The 19894-nt window shown below is 45.8% G+C and overlaps 6 protein-coding genes across 6 annotated transcripts; 3 read left to right on the top strand and 3 right to left on the bottom strand.

Moving 5' to 3' along the window:
- Nucleotides 1–2776: 2776 nt before the first annotated feature.
- On the top strand, nucleotides 2777–4522 carry N7533_011378 (cytochrome P450; the record flags this gene model as incomplete). The annotated part of the gene is made up of 6 exons (XM_057108028.1): nucleotides 2777–2832; nucleotides 2906–3029; nucleotides 3085–3446; nucleotides 3503–3626; nucleotides 3728–4272; nucleotides 4357–4522. 6 exons carry the CDS (start codon nucleotides 2777–2779, stop codon nucleotides 4520–4522), a joined length of 1377 nt encoding a protein of 458 aa, XP_056955406.1.
- Nucleotides 4523–5470: 948 nt separating this feature from the next.
- On the top strand, nucleotides 5471–7263 carry N7533_011379 (uncharacterized protein; the record flags this gene model as incomplete). Its single annotated transcript, XM_057108029.1, has 6 exons — nucleotides 5471–5595; nucleotides 5652–5748; nucleotides 5807–5846; nucleotides 5899–6312; nucleotides 6369–6908; nucleotides 6980–7263. 6 exons carry the CDS (start codon nucleotides 5471–5473, stop codon nucleotides 7261–7263), a joined length of 1500 nt encoding a protein of 499 aa, XP_056955407.1.
- A 580-nt stretch (nucleotides 7264–7843) lies between these two features.
- N7533_011380 (uncharacterized protein) lies at nucleotides 7844–9246 on the bottom strand (the record flags this gene model as incomplete). The annotated part of the gene is made up of 4 exons (XM_057108030.1): nucleotides 7844–8651; nucleotides 8709–8838; nucleotides 8898–9027; nucleotides 9085–9246. 4 exons carry the CDS (start codon nucleotides 9244–9246, stop codon nucleotides 7844–7846), a joined length of 1230 nt encoding a protein of 409 aa, XP_056955408.1.
- A 441-nt stretch (nucleotides 9247–9687) lies between these two features.
- On the bottom strand, nucleotides 9688–10933 carry N7533_011381 (NAD(P)-dependent oxidoreductase; the record flags this gene model as incomplete). Its single annotated transcript, XM_057108031.1, has 6 exons — nucleotides 9688–9929; nucleotides 9987–10156; nucleotides 10217–10388; nucleotides 10442–10598; nucleotides 10653–10848; nucleotides 10905–10933. 6 exons carry the CDS (start codon nucleotides 10931–10933, stop codon nucleotides 9688–9690), a joined length of 966 nt encoding a protein of 321 aa, XP_056955409.1.
- Nucleotides 10934–11065: 132 nt separating this feature from the next.
- On the bottom strand, nucleotides 11066–12448 carry N7533_011382 (FAD-dependent oxidoreductase; the record flags this gene model as incomplete). Its single annotated transcript, XM_057108032.1, has 1 exon — nucleotides 11066–12448. The coding sequence occupies one exon, from the start codon at nucleotides 12446–12448 to the stop codon at nucleotides 11066–11068; it is 1383 nt and encodes a 460-aa protein (XP_056955410.1).
- Nucleotides 12449–12852: 404 nt separating this feature from the next.
- N7533_011383 (non-ribosomal peptide synthetase) lies at nucleotides 12853–15642 on the top strand (the record flags this gene model as incomplete). The annotated part of the gene is made up of 1 exon (XM_057108033.1): nucleotides 12853–15642. The coding sequence occupies one exon, from the start codon at nucleotides 12853–12855 to the stop codon at nucleotides 15640–15642; it is 2790 nt and encodes a 929-aa protein (XP_056955411.1).
- Between the last annotated feature and the right edge of the window lie 4252 nt (nucleotides 15643–19894).

The following is a 19894-nucleotide window of genomic DNA, read 5'->3' on the forward strand; positions in this document are numbered from 1 at the left end:
CTGTACTAGAAACACACGCAGACATTGTATAAGTACTCCTTGAGAATGGCGCGGACTCAAACATCCAGAATGAAGAGGGCCAGATAGCTCTGTAAATTGCGGCTAGCTCTGGGGAAATCCAACTTATCGAGTTGCTTCTTGATTACGATACAGACGGCGATATTCGGGACAGATCGGGCAAGACAGCCTTCGATCTTATAAGACGTTGGGATATAGTTCCGGGTATGTAAAAACTTTTTCGGGCTTCAAGAGCCGGGAGTGTAAACCTCTCCTCCTCAAATTCTCGCAAGTTTTATTCCCAGCTATAATGTCGCGATGAACAAGATTACTCTGACGGTTTTTATTACGTATGCTTTTCTCTAATACCAAGACCGTTGATTCTCGATCGAACAAAATTGGCCATAGAAACCATTGTGGCAGCTCATGTTGATTGGTGGCCAGTGCGTCAACAGTATGTGCTTTGCCCACCTGGCCATGTGACAATGAAATAGATGGTAAGTATGTCTAATAAACTGCGTATGAAATACTTACCAATCCATGTCAAGCACAGACCCGAAGAGCTTTATATCCACTTGCCAGTGGATGAAGCAAACCGATACCGCCAAACATGTTTTGCCTATATTACCGTATGAGAGGAGTCAATCGAAGTATGCTCTACCACGCTACCAACAGGATGTTGACTATCTGGGTTCCAGAAATAATTAACCGGAAAATTCATCCGGAAGTTCGGCTCACCACCACGTAGGCTCTTCTCCTACCTTCGACAATAGCATGGGCCATCTTGGAGACAACGACCTTGAATAAGATGAAAATGCCAACGGAAGATTGCCTGTCTTCAAAGAAATATATTGGTGTGTTGACAGACCTTGGAGTGATATTCGAGAAACGCTTCATTCTGTGCTGGCAAATTCCCAAACCCTACGCAATGATAGAGAGCTTTACAGAATCCTCAAAGCTGAATACATCAAAGCTCGCGGCCGTTTCAGGCACTATCTCACCTGGAAATCCTGTCATTGTGTTGTATTTATCAAAGTCAGTGAATCAGCCCTTCCGTAACGCATCATGAGCTCATTGTACAGTTTCAACTGGTTCAGCGACAATCATAAAGAAGTCGATCCTGGCTCGAATGAAGTTCCCACCTTGCGGCCAGAGTACGATTTCGAAGTACATTCGCCTAAGACCCAGGTAAAAAATAGCAGCTAAGAATATAACAAAGGGTCTCAAAAATCCTTCGTGGGGTAACTCTACTATGTCAGTCCTGCCCATGATACCAAAAAATTGCTTTGCCTTCTATTCAGAAGACAGGTGGCAAAGAAGGCTGGGGTTTGTACGCCATAGAGGGATTTTCGGCCTTGAGATTTATTTCTTGGGCTCTTTTTACGCAGGTGGCTTGTTTTGCCTTCGTGGGTGTGTGGCTCACAGCGATCAGCAAGACCGACTTGCAAAACGCCTTCATTCCAAGTATATTGATTAGCACGTTTTATCATGATTGTTGCTATCGGATGCGAAATCTCTAGCCCAGCATGAATTTCATTGTTCTGCGGTTGATTCTCAATTCTCTCTGGAACCCAATTTTCAATTTGAAGTCCATGGAAATTCGCAAAAAACCCCCTTTCGAGAACCACCCAGCCCCAAATAGTGTAGGATCGAGATTGCGATAATTTAGCTAATGAGATTGGCTCACTCTGTTGGGGACAGGGTCTACCAACCGAGTTGTGGTATGTTTCTTCAAGGTGAATTTTCTGCTGGGTTATTTGTTTGCTAGTCAAGATCAGCCGTAGCAACAGTGATAGGCTGAAGGCGGAGTATGGCGGGCTTACCCAATCTGGCATGCCGTCTGTTGTGCAGTTGCAGTTTCCTATATACCACGATCTAATCATTTGCCAGTGTGCTTTTGCAGCTTTCGGGAAGGTTCTCTTCAATTGCCAATTCGACCTTGTGGGTCACCTGATCGCTACTCATGGAAACCAGGAACGATGTCATACCAGAGTATCCCTTAATTCAACAGGATGTGTTAGACGCCATTAGTTATCTAGTCTTAGCGACCGGTCTGTCATCCACGTGATGACGGAGGACGATATCTCCTTCCCTTAAAGGAAGAATAGGACATCATCTTCTCCTCCATCGTCCTACAGACCGAGTAGACCCTTACAGGATGCCAGGGCATCCCTGCCTGGTTTCCGTAGGTAGTGATCAGGTGACCCACAAGGTCGAATTGGCAACTGACTAGAACCTTCCCGAAAGCTGCTTTTACATACCCGGAACTATATCCCGACATGTCAGGTTACACGCACATGCTTGCATTGGAATTTGAGTGAGCTATTACGACGCCAGAAGTATGCAGTTTACCCCTGTAGCGCCCTTGCGTCGCGGGGAGAGAAACGATATTCTGATTTTTGGCGGTGACTGAAACCACTTATGTTACTCGGTCTTTGTACATGGTCTCCGAATCTTGCCAAGGTTCAGATATCTGCTTTCACCAAAAACAAGTTAAAATTTATTGCTGAGGATCATGTCAATGTCTAAGGCTTTGTATGGTTTTCTACTCGACAACCCACTCGTTTTAATAGGAAGCGCAACTTTGATAGTGCTGTCAATATGTCAGTGGTTTCGATATTATCGATCATGGGTGTGTCTCCCTTCATTTATGCTCTTATCAAGATTTCTTGTGATAATTGAGGTTCCCATGTGGAGTTTTTGAAATTTGCTGAAACGATGAAATCTTAGGTTGATGTTCCTGTTGTGGGAGAGAAGGGAGTCTTTCAGTTTTGGAAGAATGCCCGTCGTTGGGGTACATGCGGACCCCAGCTGCTTCAAGAAGGATATGAACTCGTAAGACCTTTCATCGTTGGCTCCAGATATTTCCATTCGAGTCATACAAGTCACTGACTCTTTTACAGCACAGGGACTTTGCGTTTCAAGTGGCCACGCCAACTGGCTGGAATGTTTGTATCTGCAATGATGCCATGATCAGGGAGTACCTTAATGCTTCAGATGAGTACCTATCTTCCACGGCTCCAATTCAAGGGGTAAGAGCATACTATATCTCAGGCTGAGCTGGACTAATGTCCGATATTACTATAGTTTTTTCAATCCAGATTTACGGCCCCTGGACTATTTCATAAAATACCGAGCTCAATGATGAGCAAAGCACTTACCTGGTCTCGAACCCGCACCAGGTCAGGGGATGAATACTTTCCAAGCTTCATCGAGGAGATTCAGCACTCATTTGAACAAGAGATTCATAATCACCTGCAGAGCGATGATGATTGGAATCAATTCGACTGTTATACGATCGCCAGCCGCCTTGTGATGGGCCTGGTTGCAAAGTTACTAGCAGGGGACGAGTGTCGCAATCCAGAGAGCATCGACCTTTTCTGTGATTACACAGCCGAAATGCTTGTTGGAGGCCCATATATTCGCAGATTCCCCGACTTCCTTAAACCGTAAGCTCTGACATATGACTTTCGATATTTTTGATATTGACTTCTGCTTCCAAAAGTATTATAGCACGGTCATCCAAAGTTGTGAATTTATCAAATCGGATGCAAAAGCTCTTTCTTAATTTGATAAACACACGGAAGATGGAATCAGAAGAGAGGGAAAAGGCAGGAAAACAGCCTTCGGTGAGTTTCTTGTTCTTTATCTGCAGCTTTGGCCCAGGAAAGGCCAGGTTCTTTCTTTTCTGCGGATATACGAGCTAACCAAACGACTATCATACTGTCAGGACTTAACAGATTGGTTCTGGCGATGGACCCAGCAGCAGAAGGATTATAATCTGAATGAGCTAGACATTGCCCAATTACTTGCTGCAAATACTTTCGGAGCTAGCTTTAACACTACTGTGGTTCTTGTCCAGTGTCTCTGTGAGCTTGCCACAAGGCCCAAATATATTAGTCTTATCAGACAGGAGGTCATCGGGGTTCTTCGGGCCAACAATGATACTTGGACCAAGGAAGGAATTGATTCAATGAAAGTGTTGGACAGCTTCATAAAGGAATCACATCGCTATAACTGCTTTGATCATGCCGGGACACCTCGTGTTGTCAAGCAAGACTTCAGATTCAAGAATGGTCTTCATATTCCAAAGGGGACAGTTCTCATGACACCGAACGCACCAATGTTATTTGACGAAGAATACGTGAAAGACCCCTTTGAATTTGATGGTCTACGGTTCTATGAACTTGCCAATAACTCCAAGACACCGGAAATGTTCAAATATACTTCTACGAATCCTCACTACCTTCAGTTTGGAGATGGAAAACACGTTTGGTAAGTCTCTTCTACTTTGGTATTCTTCATTCTGCCAACCATGGAGGTCTGATGTACTAATTCCTGCTATTTATAATCATCTAGCCCCGGGCGCTTTTTTGCAGCGGATGAGCTCCGGCTCATTCTGGCGTACCTGGTCTTTCATTTCGAGATCAAGTTACAGAGGGCCTTGCCGGAGAACCTCAAAATCAAGAGGCACAACGTGCCGCACTTGGGAATAAATGTCCTCTTTAAGAAAATAGAAAGGTAGATTAGAGTACTTATCACTCATTTTGTTATGATCTTCTCTTCAATAACTTTTTCCTTCAAGATAAACCGTAGTTCAATTACACAAAGGAATACCTGATATAATCAAACTTGATGTGATAGTGACCGCGTATTTCAGCCATAAGCGACTTTAACTACAGACCCCAAGGATGAATATTTGGCAACTAGAAAGAAGTCGTAGAAGCGGAACTGCGTGATGTCGAACTTGACAGCTTTTGTAGGTAGAATTAACGAGAAGAAAACCGCGACAAGAGATAAATCCAGTATCTTCGAGGCTTTTACAAAAGGCGTATGGGAGCTGGCTACTCTGACCTCGTTACTTGTGGTCTAGACCTACTGCGTCAAAGTTGTGGTAACAAAGGCGTCAAAACATGTGCCGTGATTGACGAGCGTAGGGCAGAATTTCCAGCAAGGGAGTCGTTGCTTTCCAAAGCTCTAATCGGAAGTTCCGTGGCAGATCAACTTGCGGTGTAAAAATATTGTGCTGAATTTAATTGAACGATAAATCCCGATCACATATTTCCATCTTGCATATGTAGCTTAGTATACAAAATGTCAACCACAGCGATAAAACCTGCAAGGAGCACGGAATTCAGAATGCTGCAGTAAGAGCGTTTCACAGCATCATGGCTGCAAGCAAGGAATTTCAGACTGAGCATTTCTCTCGCTTTTGCTGACCTCGTTTTCTTCTCTGTTGAGAAACCTGGAATGTCAAACTTATCCAATGAGACTCAGCCTTTACTAGTTAAATGTCTTGGTAAAAAATAACCAAGTTTACAGTTATTTTCACTAATAGGGTACCAGTAGAATATCCACATTGATCGGGGTATAAATGTGAGATATCTCCATAGGATATCACCCTAACACTGGTCTACACTCTTCTCAAAAGCATCTTCAATAATTCAAAAGGTGCCCTTCTAGAGAGGTCAGCATGTCAATCCCACAAGAATGCACTGTTTTGGTAGTAGGTGGCGGGCCTGGCGGGTCTTATGCTGCCTCAGTTCTGGCAAGGGAAGGTATTTCCACCGTATTGTTGGAAGCTGATATTTTCCCTCGGTCAGTCAAGGTATACTCAAGCCAAGAAGGTAGCTCGGGGCTGACAAGAGATACAGATACCATATTGGTGAGAGCCTACTACCATCTACAAGGGAATTCTTAAAATTCATAGAGGTTTATGAAAAATTCGAAAACCACGGGTTCAGACATAAGGTCAGTATCGAAGCTGGATTCCAAAAATGAGACGATAGCCGGCTAAAGATCAATGTAGAATGGGGCATCTTTCAGCTATAATAGCAAGCCCGCAGCATGTAAATCAACATTGTGTTACAACTTGAACATCAACCACTGACTGCTTAATAGACACAAACTTCCTTGCGTTTGGAGGACATGCTTGGAATGTTGTCCGTTCTGAGTGCGATCAAATTCTTTTCGAACACGCTAAAGATAGCGGGGCCAAAGTATTCGATGGAGTCAAGGTCAACGCGGTCGAATTCAAGTCAATTGGCTGCCAGAAAGGCCATGATGATTCGGAGCCAGAACGTCCAGTGTCAGCTTCCTGGAGATCCAAGGACAAAAGCGCCAGTGGTACGATAAAGTTCGACTACCTAGTGGATGCGAGTGGCCGAGCTGGTCTCATCAGTACCAAGTACATGAAGAACCGCAGTTACAACGAGGGTCTCAAAAACATTGCCACATGGGGATATTTCAAAGATGCTGGAACATATGGGAAGGGTACCCCTGCAGAAGGTGATCCGTTTTTCCCTCGTCTCAAAGGTAATATTTGCACGAGAATCATGATAAGACACTCAAAATGCTAAAATCGCTTTTAGATGGAACTGGTTGGGCGTGGTTTATTCCTCTGCATGACGGCACAACTTCTGTTGGCTTAGTGATGCAGCAGACCAGCTTCACAGCAAGAAAGAAGGCGATGAAGTCACCGAATACGAAGGACTTCTTTATGAAGAACGTACATGATGCCCCAATGATCTCTGAACTAATCGAAAATGCCGAGCTTGTTTCGGAAATCAAGTCTGCCACCGACTGGTCATACAGCGCCACGAAATACGCTTGTCCCTACATTCGCATTGTTGGAGATGCCGGGTGTTTCATCGACCCTCTGTTCTCTTCGGGAGTACATTTGGCATTGACTGGAGCTCTATCTGCTTCTGCCTCAATCTGCGCGGCGATCAAAGGAGATTGCAGCGAAGAGATAGCAGCTAACTGGCACTCGGAGAAGATCAGAGAGTCTTATACGAGGTTTCTGCTTGTGGTAACCAGTGCATACGCCCAAATCACAGGACTGGAGAGTCCTGTATTGAATGAGTATGACGAAGAAAACTTTGATCGTGCTTTCAGCTTTTTCCGACCCAGTGAGTGTCCCTTTATCTTACAAATTTGACCTGAAATCTTTCGGATCTTGATACTAATCGAATAACCCTAGTTATCCAAGGAACTGTGGAAGTAGGTGGAGAAAAGTTGAGTACAGAAGAGGTGGCCGATTCAGTGGAATTCTGTATGCGTGTGATTCGCAAGGTAGACGGCACTATGAACATGTTCACAGATAAAGAGAAGCTGGGTAAAGATAAGTTGGGTGAGTTAACCTGTGATCGCATCAAGAAAGAGGAGCTCAAGTTGGATCTGAACAAATTTCGCGATGATATTGTACAAGGAATGACGGTCAATCTTCAGCAAGGCGCCCTTGGACTAATTCAAGCTGCTTCATAAGCTGAGATCATTCAAAGTATCACATTGATTCAGCAAAGCTGGCTAGCCTTATTGAAGATTTAAAGTTGTTCACAGCTCTATAAAATCATAATTCCGTTCTTTTCATCGACGTAGATGTGATTGGTTTTACGTGCAAACCTTTTGTTGAACGCAAGTCACATTCGACTTCTGATCAAATGAATTATGGCTATTCCAAAGCCAAATGACACGTTATGAATAAGAAAGAAGTTCGCAGTATGCTTTCGCCCTTCTAAAAGTAATAGCAATAAACCAGTCGGCTTAGACTATACAAACTCTATCTAAAGCCCGATACTATATGTTCGCTTCTGTTCGTGCATCTGACCCTTGGCAAGGCAAGAAATGACTTATGATAGCCTCTAAGATAAATGAGTGCTACATCGGATTGAAGCTAATTGAGGATATTTTTGGGACCAGCAAACATACAAATTCATGTCCGATATTACAAGTATGAAACATAGTCATGTTTTGCTTCGTTGCAGATATGGCAATGTCTATGAACCATCATATGTAATCCAAGCGGTATTTTATTTTGCAAAACTCTTCGTATATTGCTTCATTATCATGCCCGAATTGCCTCGAGTACCGCTTGTCGATGAACGCCAGCCGTAGGGGACCGCCACACATTAACCAGCTTAAGCCCCACGGAACTAAGCAGCGCTCGAAACTGTTTTTCCGTTCGTTCGAGCGATGAGAATAATATCATCATATTCAGATCCATGATAGCATCTGTAGGATGAACATTGGAAGCAAAGTCCGGCAGCACACGGTCGTGGATGAGAAGCACTGAGTCCTCGTCCATCGCATCTCGGATGTGCTGCAAAATGGTTCGTGCCTGAGAATCTGGCCAATCGTGCAGAACACGGCCCAAAAAGTAGAAATCCGCACCGACTACCGGTTGTGGCTCGAAAAAGTTGTACGCCATAGCCTGCACTGATCGTATATCCGTAGATCTCGAAAGTTCCGGTAATATATCTTGGATGACACTTGATACATCTTGAAGAACAAAATGACCTCGAAGAGATGGAATTGAATCCAGCAATACTTTTATCTCGTGGCCGATGCCTCCTCCAATATCCACAAATTGAAGCCCTTTATCAGTACAAGCCATTTGACCCTCGAAGATCTTCAATTTTTCTGTGATAGGAAATATCTGGGTCCATCGCGCAGAATTGTCGCGCATAGCACCAGCCTGCATTGTACGATTAAAGGCATCGAGCTGGATCGGATGTGACTCCATCCAATCAAAATAATGTTGGTCTGTATTCAGGATCGATTGAAAAGGCCCTGCGTAGGCGTTCGAGGGCGATGCATATTTGGTTTGATTCAAGTATTGGGGAAGTTTTGCGTAAATTTGGAAATGAATATCACTGGTGCAAATATTTCAGCTAGTGAGAACATTTGGGAAGCAACGTTTTCAGACTTACAAGTTCATCAAAATCCGACTTTCTAGATAACCACCTCGAGCGAGGTCTTTAATCACGGCATCTGGCTTGTAGGTCCCTGTCGAAGTGACGCTGAAGATTCCAGAGGCTGTCAAAGACCGCAGTATCCGCGCTATCGAGTCCAAGTAATTGGTAAGGCTTTCGTAATGAGACAGAGGAGAGTTTACATACAAACAAGCAACGAATCCCCACCCACTTGCGAGATAATCTCCCAGCCCTCAAACTCATCCTTTGGGGAATTGTGAACAAAATTGAATATGTTCATATCAATAGCAATCCTGACAGCTACTATTGGGGTCATCTATTGGGTCTCAGATTAATGTGAACACAAAATCATCGTGACGCCTGAAATAGTTACCGCATGAGTGCCCTTCTCTAACCGTGACCTCGGCTGTTCGATTATTGCGGAAAGACTCTCGCAAGCCTGTGACAACTCAGCTAGTTGCTGAGAGTCAATGGGCTGACTGGAAATAATTTCTGTTGCATCACGGATTGAAGATGCAAGTTTACCCAGATCCATTGCTCGGCACCGGTAGCACGTACAAAATGAAAGAAGATATGGATAAAGCCCAGGGGATATGATATAGCAATTGAAGGACTGTGAAACCGATCTCCCACATTATACAAGACACTTTTGATGCAGAAATTCTATGCAGACACGATCCGTAGAGCATATCATCTTGTTGTGACCTGTCGAAGCACCCCGGTAGCGGTGAATTAATCTTGCAGAGAAGGATGTAACTTGATATGCATTCTTCGTCCTGATAACAGCGTACAATGTTACGCGGACCCACAGGCATCCTGCAAGTTTTTCACCTCGCCATCACTTCCTAGCTGCACTTGAATAGCGGTGAGTTAGTTGCAGAGAGTATACAGTAGCTCCATGTATTTATGTCTCTTTTTAGAGGATGCACTGCTGGTTGCAACAAGTCGAATACATATTGCATACCACACATATTCTCTAAGCATCCCTCTGTTTCACAAATTCACTCTCAAAATCCAAGCCTGCATCGCATCTAATAATACCGTATAAGGCTGCCGAGTCTAATTGCCTTTTATGCTCCTTGGAATAGGCCTTGGCACGCTGCTGATGATCTTGTATGACTTCCCCAACTCGCAGCCTAGTTCCCACCGCTCCTGCGCAGTCAATGGCATGTCCAGTATCCTTCAGAGCTAGATCCAAATTTGACCACGGGGATACGCCTAGTGTCAAGGGTTCAGTGTGTCAGTACGCTCCTACAATATATCGCGTAGACTGACCTTTGGGTGGAATATAAACCCCTTGGGTCAATCGCCTAGAAATCATGGTTGGGAGAGGTCCAAACTGGGCTTCCAACAGTTTTTCAACTATTCCGTGGTCCATCTCACTTTTTTCGGCGAGGACATGTGCTTCACCGACGATTTCCGTCATACCAGAAACGAGAAAGTTCCTATTGAATTGCGCTTAGTCGTGCATTGGAACGAAGGGAAAATAGCGAAAGCCTTCTCACCCAATAATTTTCAGCAGAGACGCTTTTTCCGGGCGTTCATCCACTTCAAGCATATCACGCGCTATCACGCCCTTTATGTAAGGGGATATGTTCCGGATCGAGTCAGGCTCGCCGGCAGCAACTATTAGAACCTTACATTCTGAAGCCATTGGAGCGGAGCCAAAAACAGGAGCTTTTTGGATTAGTATAGACGAGAAAAGGATGGGGGAGAACCGTACAGCATACCTGAGACTAGAGACGCTTTTTCCATTTTCAATTTGGCAGAAATATCTTTGCTGGTATCTGGATGAACAGTTGTAGTATCCACAAATATTTTGTTTGTCAGATTTGCGGTGTGGATGATATCTTTAAGGACGATTCGCAACGTATCGTCGTTATTTAGCTAAAGTATTCAAATTAGACATCCAAGTAGACTTAAGATGCAGATAGCAAATACCGAGATGAAAATAATATCACACTGGCTGATCAATCCCGCTATGGTCTCGCATTGGATCCCACCGAGGTTCGTGATATTTTCGCCTTTACTGGTCGTACGATTCCAGATGCGCAATGGCGAAAGGCCTTGGGAATGCAGATGCTTTTGGAGATTTGATGCCATGGCAAGACCCATGTTTCCAAGCCCTATAGTATTTCTTGGAGATTAGCAAAAGCTCAACCATTTTCGCCCTAATTTGACATGCCTATCCACCCTAGTTCGGTAGTCTTTGATATAGTCATGATGCTCTCACACGTTAAGGAGAACTTTCGGCCACACTGCGAGATGTTTAAAATATTTGTGAATCTAGCATTTGGCTTCAGCAAAAGAATTCCAGGTTGATGTGAAAAATTTATCACTACAGACTTCCAGTTCTAGTTCAACTCTCTCGGTTTTACCTGCTTTAGCTCCTTCTCAACGTCATACAGGACATCCCCATTCAATACACCCGACATAGACATGCCCCAAAACCGATTGATACGTAGCATAGTCCACATGTACCACTCCTTGCACCATACTGCCCACGGTGTCTGATTACGACGCATCCTTCCATTACGCATTGCAACCTCGTTGATGCGCTGTATACGCGGACGACGAATTTGATCGAACCGGTCAAATACCCCTTGCAGGCCTGCGTGGTCACCATCTTGGTACTGGACCAGCAGTCCAGATAGAAGGATCACATCTTCCAGTGCCAAGGCCACACCTTGTCCAGCATGAGGTTGCACGGCATGCGCGGCATCTCCGAGCAACAAGACCCGCGGCGATCCCTGTGGGTTATCCGAGGAAACAAACCACCGACCACCGAGAGGTATGCGATAATGCGGATAAAAATGTACGTCCTGACTTGCGTCCACAAGCTGCCGCAAATATTTTCCCCACTTCCCCTCTACACAATCTAGAACGCTGGACAGTGAGTTTCGACAGTCGGCCAGTTCTTTCTGGCGGTGAAGCATCCAGCCATCACGAACGTCCGCTGAGCTCGATCCTTGAGGCAGAGGCACCTCCTTGCTGAAAAACCAGAAGATCTGATTGTCAGCACATGGCGCAGTTGCAAGCATACCATGCGGTGTGAGTGTCGAATGTAAAGAGGTTGTATCTTTAGGATCTCGATTTGTCACGTCGTCGACAATAGATGATATCGCGGAGATTCCCGAATACTCTGGCGCAATCTCTGCATCGACGTGTATTCTGCGTACCGAGGAGTGGATTCCATCGCAACCCAGTAGGAGAGAGCCAGTGTCACTAGTGCCATCAGTAAAGGTGACCGTGACGGAATCCCCGAGATCGTCGATGGATTGGATCTGTTTATCGTAGTGAATCGGGATATCGTATTCTTGCGTAGCATCGCGCAAACACTGGACCAAATCCACGCGGTTGATGCGAAGATAACCAAAGCCTGTCCGATTCTTTGCCTCTGAAGCGACATCAACTTCGTTCAAAACACTGCCAGATGTGGAGTGTACGACGTTCTTTGTGATATCGACACTGCGCGGAAGGATGCTATCCCAGAGACCCAGACGGTGCAGGACTCGTACACCATTGGCGGGAATTCCTAGCGAGCCACCTAGACTTGCAGTTCCTGGATTGCGAAGCTCATAAATGACCGGGCTTAGCTTGTTGTTTTGAGCTAAGCGAATGGCTGCTGCGAGGCCGGTTGGCCCTCCTCCAATGATGATAATCTGCGGTAGACGGTCAGACTGCTGTGCATGGCCAAGGAGGGAAAGTACACAATTTACCTTTTCAAGGTCATACATGATTTATTTGAATGAAGCCAGAAGAATAAAGTCCAAGAAGGCCGTCGTTCGTGGCTATGTACCCCTGGATATAGCCCCAACACCGAATGTCGACGATGAATACAGGAACCAAGTGGAGTATCAATTGATTGCAGGCGTCAAATGCATGCAGGCGCCATCCTAGTAAGCCTGGAATGTCGATTGACAAGGGGGTAAAAGGGGGTTACACGATGCACTTTGAGACCAGCAGAGACGTTCATGTCAAGAAGCAAGGCTCATGCAGACATACAGCCACCACATCCTCAAACTCATCTTCACCGTCCATGGAAAGATATACAAAGTTCTTGAAAATTCAGTAACCCACTGTTTTCCATCATTGTTCACTAGCTGGATAAACATCTGTATCTAGGTATTTTGAGCCCTAAATGACGTTTACAAACCTAACACTCCTGCTGGAGGCTGCCGCCAACCAGGAAAGCAGTGGTCATGTAGTCTGCTATCCGCTCGGAAATACCACCAAGCCATACTCATGGTCCTATCGTCAGCTGCTAGAAGACGCTCAGAAGGCTTCTTGGGCTCTTCGCCGCCGCCCAGATTTCTCTCCAGGCCGAGTGGTTCTCATTCATCTGGATACACACTGGGAAAACATTGTCTGGTTCTGGGCTGTCAGTCTGGCCGGATGTATTCCAGCAATGTCTACAACACTATCCAACAATCCTTCAGCACGTATATCACATCTGAGACACCTGGCTACCACTTTCAAAGGGCCCAGTTGCCTGACGACAGCCAACAAAATGTTTGAATTCGGAGGACAGGATGCCATCACGCCCATTGCTCTCGAATCTTTGGCTGTGGATAAAACCCCAGATTCTGAATTGCGCAACATCTGTCGCAACGCTAAGCCAGACGACATTGCCATACTGATGTTGACTTCCGGAAGCACTAGTCACGCCAAAGCCGTAATTCTCACGCATCAGCAGATCTTTTTGGCACTCGATAGCAAATATCAAGTGGTTCCATTACCGGAAAATACTTCGTTCCTGAACTGGGTCCACTGTGACCATGTTGCAGCCATTGTGGAAATTCATCTTCAGGCCCTCTTTGCACACAAAGATCAGGTCCATGTGCATGCATCGGATGTCTTGTCTCACCCCGTGGCTTTTCTCGATATCATAGACCGCCATCGCGTTTCCCGTACCTTTGCGCCGAACTTCTTCCTTGCTCGCATTCGTACCGCGCTCGAGGACCACGGGAACCATTGTACCACATATGACTGGGACCTCAGCTGCCTCCGATATATCGCCTCAGGTGGCGAGGCAAATGTCACCAAAACTGGCGCTGCAGTGGTAAAACTGCTGACTCGATACGGCGCTCCAGAGAGTACTATTGCTACGGGCTTCGGAATGACAGAGACCTGCGGCGGCGCCATCTATAATCTGGACTTTCCTGGCTATGATATCAAACAAGGTCTTGAGTTTGCATCCGCAGGGAAATGTATAAGAGGATTGAACATGAGAATCCGTACTGCGGAAAATATCATCGCGCCCAGTGGAACCGTTGGAAACCTTGAACTGTCGGGGTCGATACTCTTCAAGGGATACTTCAACAATCCGACAGCAAATGAGCAATCGTTTACCAGTGATGGTTGGTTCCAGACCGGCGATCTGGCTTCCGTTGACGACAAAGGCAATCTCCACATGATTGGAAGAGCCAAAGAATCGATGATTGTCAACGGCGTTAAATACAGTCCGCAAGAGATCGAAACCGCGCTAGATCAGCCAGGTGAAATACCTGGTCTGGTCCCTAGCTTTACGTGTTGTTTTTCCTCGTTTCCCTCAGGAGGTGACACAGAGATTATCTACGTGGTGTATCTGCCAAGCTATGCTCCCGATGATAACGTCGCGCGAGCGAAAACAGCGGACGCCATCGCCAAAATTACCATGATGACCACCGGTGCTCGACCGGAAGTTATACCTGTGGATAAATCACAGTTGCAAAAGTCAGCCTTGGGCAAACTATCGCGGACCAAAATCAAGTCGGCATTTGAGAAAGGCGATTACAAATCCTATCAAGAACTTAATTCGGAATCGATCAAGCTGCACCGGAAGACGGCTCGCGCTAATCCTTCAAATGAACTAGAAGAGAAACTACTCGATCTGTTCCTTGTTTCTCTTGAATTGCCCCAAGAGGAGTTCGATGTACAGTCCTCGCTATTCGACATGGGAATCACCTCGGTAGAACTCATCAAACTGAAGAAGAAAATCGAAGAGCATCTAAATCTCGCTCATGAAATCCCCATCATAACGTTGATGACGAATCCCACTGTCCGCGACTTAGCCAGTGCCATGAAATTTCAGCAGAGTCATCAAAAATCCGGTGAGTATAGCCCTACAGTTACACTGCAGTCCCAGGGACAGAAAACACCGCTTTGGCTCGTTCATCCTGGAGTGGGCGAGGTTCTAGTTTTTCTGAACCTTGCAAAATTCCTGGCAGACCGGAAGGTCTATGCTTTGCGCGCTCGTGGCTTCAATGAAGGTGAAGAGCCCTTTGCGTCCATTGAAGAGGTTGTTAGCACATACCATGCCGCCATCAAACAAGAGCAACCACATGGACCGTATGCCTTGGCAGGCTATTCATATGGTACCATGCTGGCGTTTGAAGTAGGCAAAGTATTGGAGAACAATGGAGACGAAGTACGCTTCCTTGGCTCCTTCAACCTGCCGCCCCATATCAAAGCTCGAATGCGTCAGCTAGACTATAGAGAATGCCTCCTCCATCTCTCCTACTTTTTAGATCTCATTACCGAGTATCGTGCGCGGGAGTTGGCGGTAGAGCTGAAAGATGCTACCCGGGAAGATACCCTGGCGAAGGTGATGGTGGAAGCCGATGAGAATCGACTAGCTGAACTGGCCCTCTCACCGGAAGCCATCACGAAATGGGCTTGTTTGGCCTTTGCTCTACAAAGCATGGCAGTTGACTACGATCCTGTCAGTTCTATTGCTGGAATAGATGTCTTCTACTGCAATCCTCTGGCGGTGGCGGCTTCTTCAAAAGCTCAATGGGTAACTGAGCATTTGAGTCAATGGAAAGATTTTTCACGATCGCCACCGCGCTTTCACGACGTTGGAGGCGCTCATTACACCATGCTAGGACCGGAACATGTCTTTGGCTTCCAAAAGACGTTACGAAATGCCCTTGAAGCAAGAGGAATATGAGATTATATAGTTTAAGAGGCACAGAATTGTGCGCAAATCACATGCACGTTGGTTCTCCTCAAAGACAAATCCATCTTGCGCACCATTGCGAAGCGATACTTTGGCAAAATGAAAGCAGGTTCTGCATTGATTGATCAGGTGGAATGGTCGCAAGTGTTAGATCACCAAGATTGAAAATAGCATCAGATGTGCTCCTAACTATATTAGGAAGAAAGACTAGATTGTGCAAGCTGTAGTAACCTCGTAAGTGCCTGGTTGAATCCGACATTGGCGGTTCCCAATACAACAACACCTTCAGCAAAGGGATGGTCGTTGGCCACTTTTCTCTCAAATCGGGAACGTCGCCTTGGTATCCTTTGGCTTGGCGCTTTACTCACTGGTTCGGCGACATTAATTCTGCGCGATATCCGGGCTGGAACGGCGACCCTAGATCTTCCTGTCTCGGCCTGGACCGGAATACAACAGACCTTCTTGACCTCCCCAATCGGGGAAATCAATGGTGAATTAATACGCCGCGAGGAGAAATACCGGCTGCTATATTCAACAGCATTTGAAGGCCATGATCGACCTCCAATATGGTCTTGAAAACCCTTCGGGATGACGAAGTTCTGCGATGCAGAAATACTAGTCCAGCAACATGCTCGATGTGGTGCCTAGAATACGACTCTTGGGAGTGGGTCCTGACAAATGGCCATTTGATTCGGATACCTAATACATACGACCATAGGGTGTGGAGAACAGGGCTTCCCGTCCGCTCAGCCGTACTTAAGCCACACGCCGGCAGGTTAGTAGTATGGTGGGTGACCACATGCGAATCCCTGCTGTTGTATGTTTTTGTTCACCCGTTTTTTTCTTGATTCGTTGGGTTTAGTGTCCTTGCCGCCCTACCACTTCAGTCCCTTCAGTCCCGCACCCGAACGCCCTGAACACCCTGAACCGATGACGTGGCCATTCGGCTAAATCTGCTGTGCTTTATAATGCCATTGCAAACCACCCCCACCTTCATGTTTGCCATCTTTTGGGGGCCTAAAACCTGGCTATTGCTGACGCTGTACGAGCCAGATACATTGTCGCAGACACCACAGTTTAGTCTGGTCTTGGCTACCTTCTTTCGAGGGACGCATTGAAAAATTTGTCGGCGAAGGGCGCAGAAGTGAATACGAAAAACTAAGAGAAATGGCATTCCTTGAACCAATGCCCTGCTAAACGATATCGGGGCCTGAGGCTAAACATATACATACTACGGGTAGGACATGCCGTGGTGATCTTCTACCGTGGTCCTATCATGTGGATCCATCACTTATCACGTTTTCCTTCACCTATCATCAGGGCTTAGTAACCGCTCACCTTCGGTGCGAAAAGGACGAACTAAAATCTTAACTGTATACCTTGCCAGCGGCACGAGAAGAGGTTGGCTGGACGGAGCGGTGGGAAATGCCTTTTCATGCATCAACGGCTTTTCGTGATTGAGAAATTTCATTCCCCTTGATATATACTTCGAACGCTCCATAATGCCCAACACCAGCCCTAAATTTTTTCTACAACAATCACACGATCACACGCTATATAAAGCGATCTGAGATGAGCACAGATTCTGAGATCTCGGAGAACAAAAGGCTTTGCGTCCTTCCGACTTTAAAACCATCGCACCAGGAAAAACGCCTGAAATTAAGCAAGTCCAGACACTTTTCATCAAATGTGCAAGTACCAAACATTGACAAAGGCGCTAGGTCAGTAAAATTGCCCGATATCACCGTTGAATAAATTTGTGCTCCTAACACAAAGTCTAGATCGAGTTGCAACTGTGGAAGCCAGAATTCGTAGCCAGATAGACAAGTCATTGCACCTTCTAGAATCATGAACGTGATTTGATCATTCGCCAACTTTCCATTAAACCCCTCAGACACCTCTGCGCAGCGAAAGACAGATCTCACGAAGATAGCCAAAGTTGCACACCCGAGTGCGGAGTATGAACAAGTGCTATTGATCCGCTAAGCTCCGAAGCGCAGCCGTCCCCTTGCACCAGCGTTTGTCTCGTCAGCTTCTCGGTGATCACCAATAAACACCACTCTACCCTCCACCCCCATCTAGCCCGAGCATCTGCACCCTGATTGAAACCCAAGATGCGGAGGCGACCTCTGTAGAATAAGACTGCTCATAAATCTTCATTAATCCGGATATTTTGGTTATGGAGGTCGAACTACGGATGCATCCTCTGATAGTATACAGTAGTGTAAGTTCATCAAGAGTGTAAAGACTTCAAAACAAGCTGATAAACCCAGTGAAAGGATGCCGGATCACCCCGAAAAGAGGATGAGGCTACTCTTTGCTCTCTACTAGATATTTGGTTGACGCTGGCCGCTGCGCGGGGGATCTGCCTGCGAGCCAGATACACCTGCTGGGAGGCAATGTGACCATCTATAGAGGAGGTCTAGGGAGTTCGAGGAAGAAACCTCATCCATGATGGTAGAGGTCTACAGTCGAGAAAGGTAGATTTCGTAACATGGATTGTCATAATTGATACTATGATTCAAAGGTGTACCCTGGCAACTTTAACTTGGAGGTCTGTGTACTGGCTGTTTTAAGCAGCTTCATAATCTCGATATAACCACCGCCTGCTGTGGCCTGGAGAGCTGTGTGGTCATTATCTCCAGTATTGACATTAGCTCCTTTGTTAAGAAGTAGTTCCACAATCTTGATATGACTATTATCTACTGCGGCTTAGAGGGCTATACAGCTATCACTCTCACTAGGTTTAGCATTGATATCAGCTCCTTTATTAAGAAGTAGCTCCACAATCTTGGTATAACCACTGTATACTACAGCCTGGAGAGCTATATAGCCGTGATAATTAGTAGGTTCAGTGTTAATATTAGCTCCTTTGTTAAGCAGTAGCTCTGTAATCTTGATATAACTACCACCTACTGCGGCCTGGAGAGCTATCTAGTTATTACCCTAAGTAGGCCCAGTGTTAAAATCAGCTTCTTTGTTAAGAAGTAGCTTTAAAATCTTGACATAACTACTATCTGCTGTAGCCTGGAGCACTGTGTGGCCGTTAAAATTAGAAGGTTTAGTGTTGATATTAGCTTCTTTCTTGAGAAATAGCTTCACAATCTTGACATGACCACCACCTGCTGTGGCCTGGAGAGCTATGAGGCCATATTCCCTAGTATTGACATTAGCTCCTTTGTTGAGAAACAACTTCAGAATCCCAACATGACCACTACCTGCTGTAGCCTGGAGAGCTGTATGGCTATTGCCCCTAGCGTTGATATTAGCTCCTTTGTTGAGAAGTAGCTTTATAATCTTGATATGACCACTACCTGCTGCTATCTGGAGAGCTGTATTACCATCACCCCCAGCAGGTTCAGTATTAATATCAGCTCCTTTATTGAGAAGCCACTTCACAATACTGACATGAACACCACCCGCTACGGCCTAGAGAGCTCTGCGGCTATTGCCCCCAGCAGGTTCAGTGTTGATATTGGCTTCTTTGTTGAGAAGCAGCTCTATAATCGTAATATGGCGACATCTAGCTGCCAGGTAAAGAGGCAGTTGCCCCTTCAGATCAGGGATATCAGACCTGGCTAAGTAGCAGTGCCACACATGCCAGTCTTCCTCGCTAAGCAGCTCGAAATAAGGCAGTTTGCCCGAAGGTGTCCTGAGCATCAACAACGGCTCCACCTTTGAGTAACAACTGCATGCTATCTGGGTATCCTTTCTCTGCGGCCCAGTGTAATGGCGTTCGACCAAAATTATCACCAGTATTTACGTTAATACCAGATTGTCTGATAACTTTCTCCACAAAAGATATTTGGTTTTTCTCCACGCCCCAATGCAATGCAGTTCTCCCCAAGAAATCCCTCTCACATCCAAGGTTGGGCTGGCTTTCCATTATGGATAGTACTCTCGCCACGTCTTCTGTGACGGCCGCCCGATAGAGATCGGGTTTTCGACCATTGTCTGGAGTGGTCGAACTAACTATGCTGGGATGTAACTGCATAGTTTGCTGTGTCTTTCTTCTCCACGCTGGATCTATTGTTTTCTGGTGTTTCTCTCCGGGGGGGTTGTTGAAAAAAGGTAACGGTATCTTCATTTCCGAGTAGATCTGACGGACTGAATCGGAGAGCAACAAAAAATAAGGCCGATTATTAATTTTCTGCCTCAGTCATAATTATATTAAAGAAATATCATAGAGGAAAGTTAGAAGAGACGAAGGCGGAGGAAAATGCGAAGTGTCTCAAAATCCGCG

Source organism: Penicillium manginii (genome assembly GCF_028828005.1).
Source record: "Penicillium manginii strain IBT 31320 chromosome Unknown utg000008l:1.0-3226943.0:1.0-3228205.0, whole genome shotgun sequence".
NCBI classification, from domain to species: domain Eukaryota; kingdom Fungi; phylum Ascomycota; class Eurotiomycetes; order Eurotiales; family Aspergillaceae; genus Penicillium; species Penicillium manginii.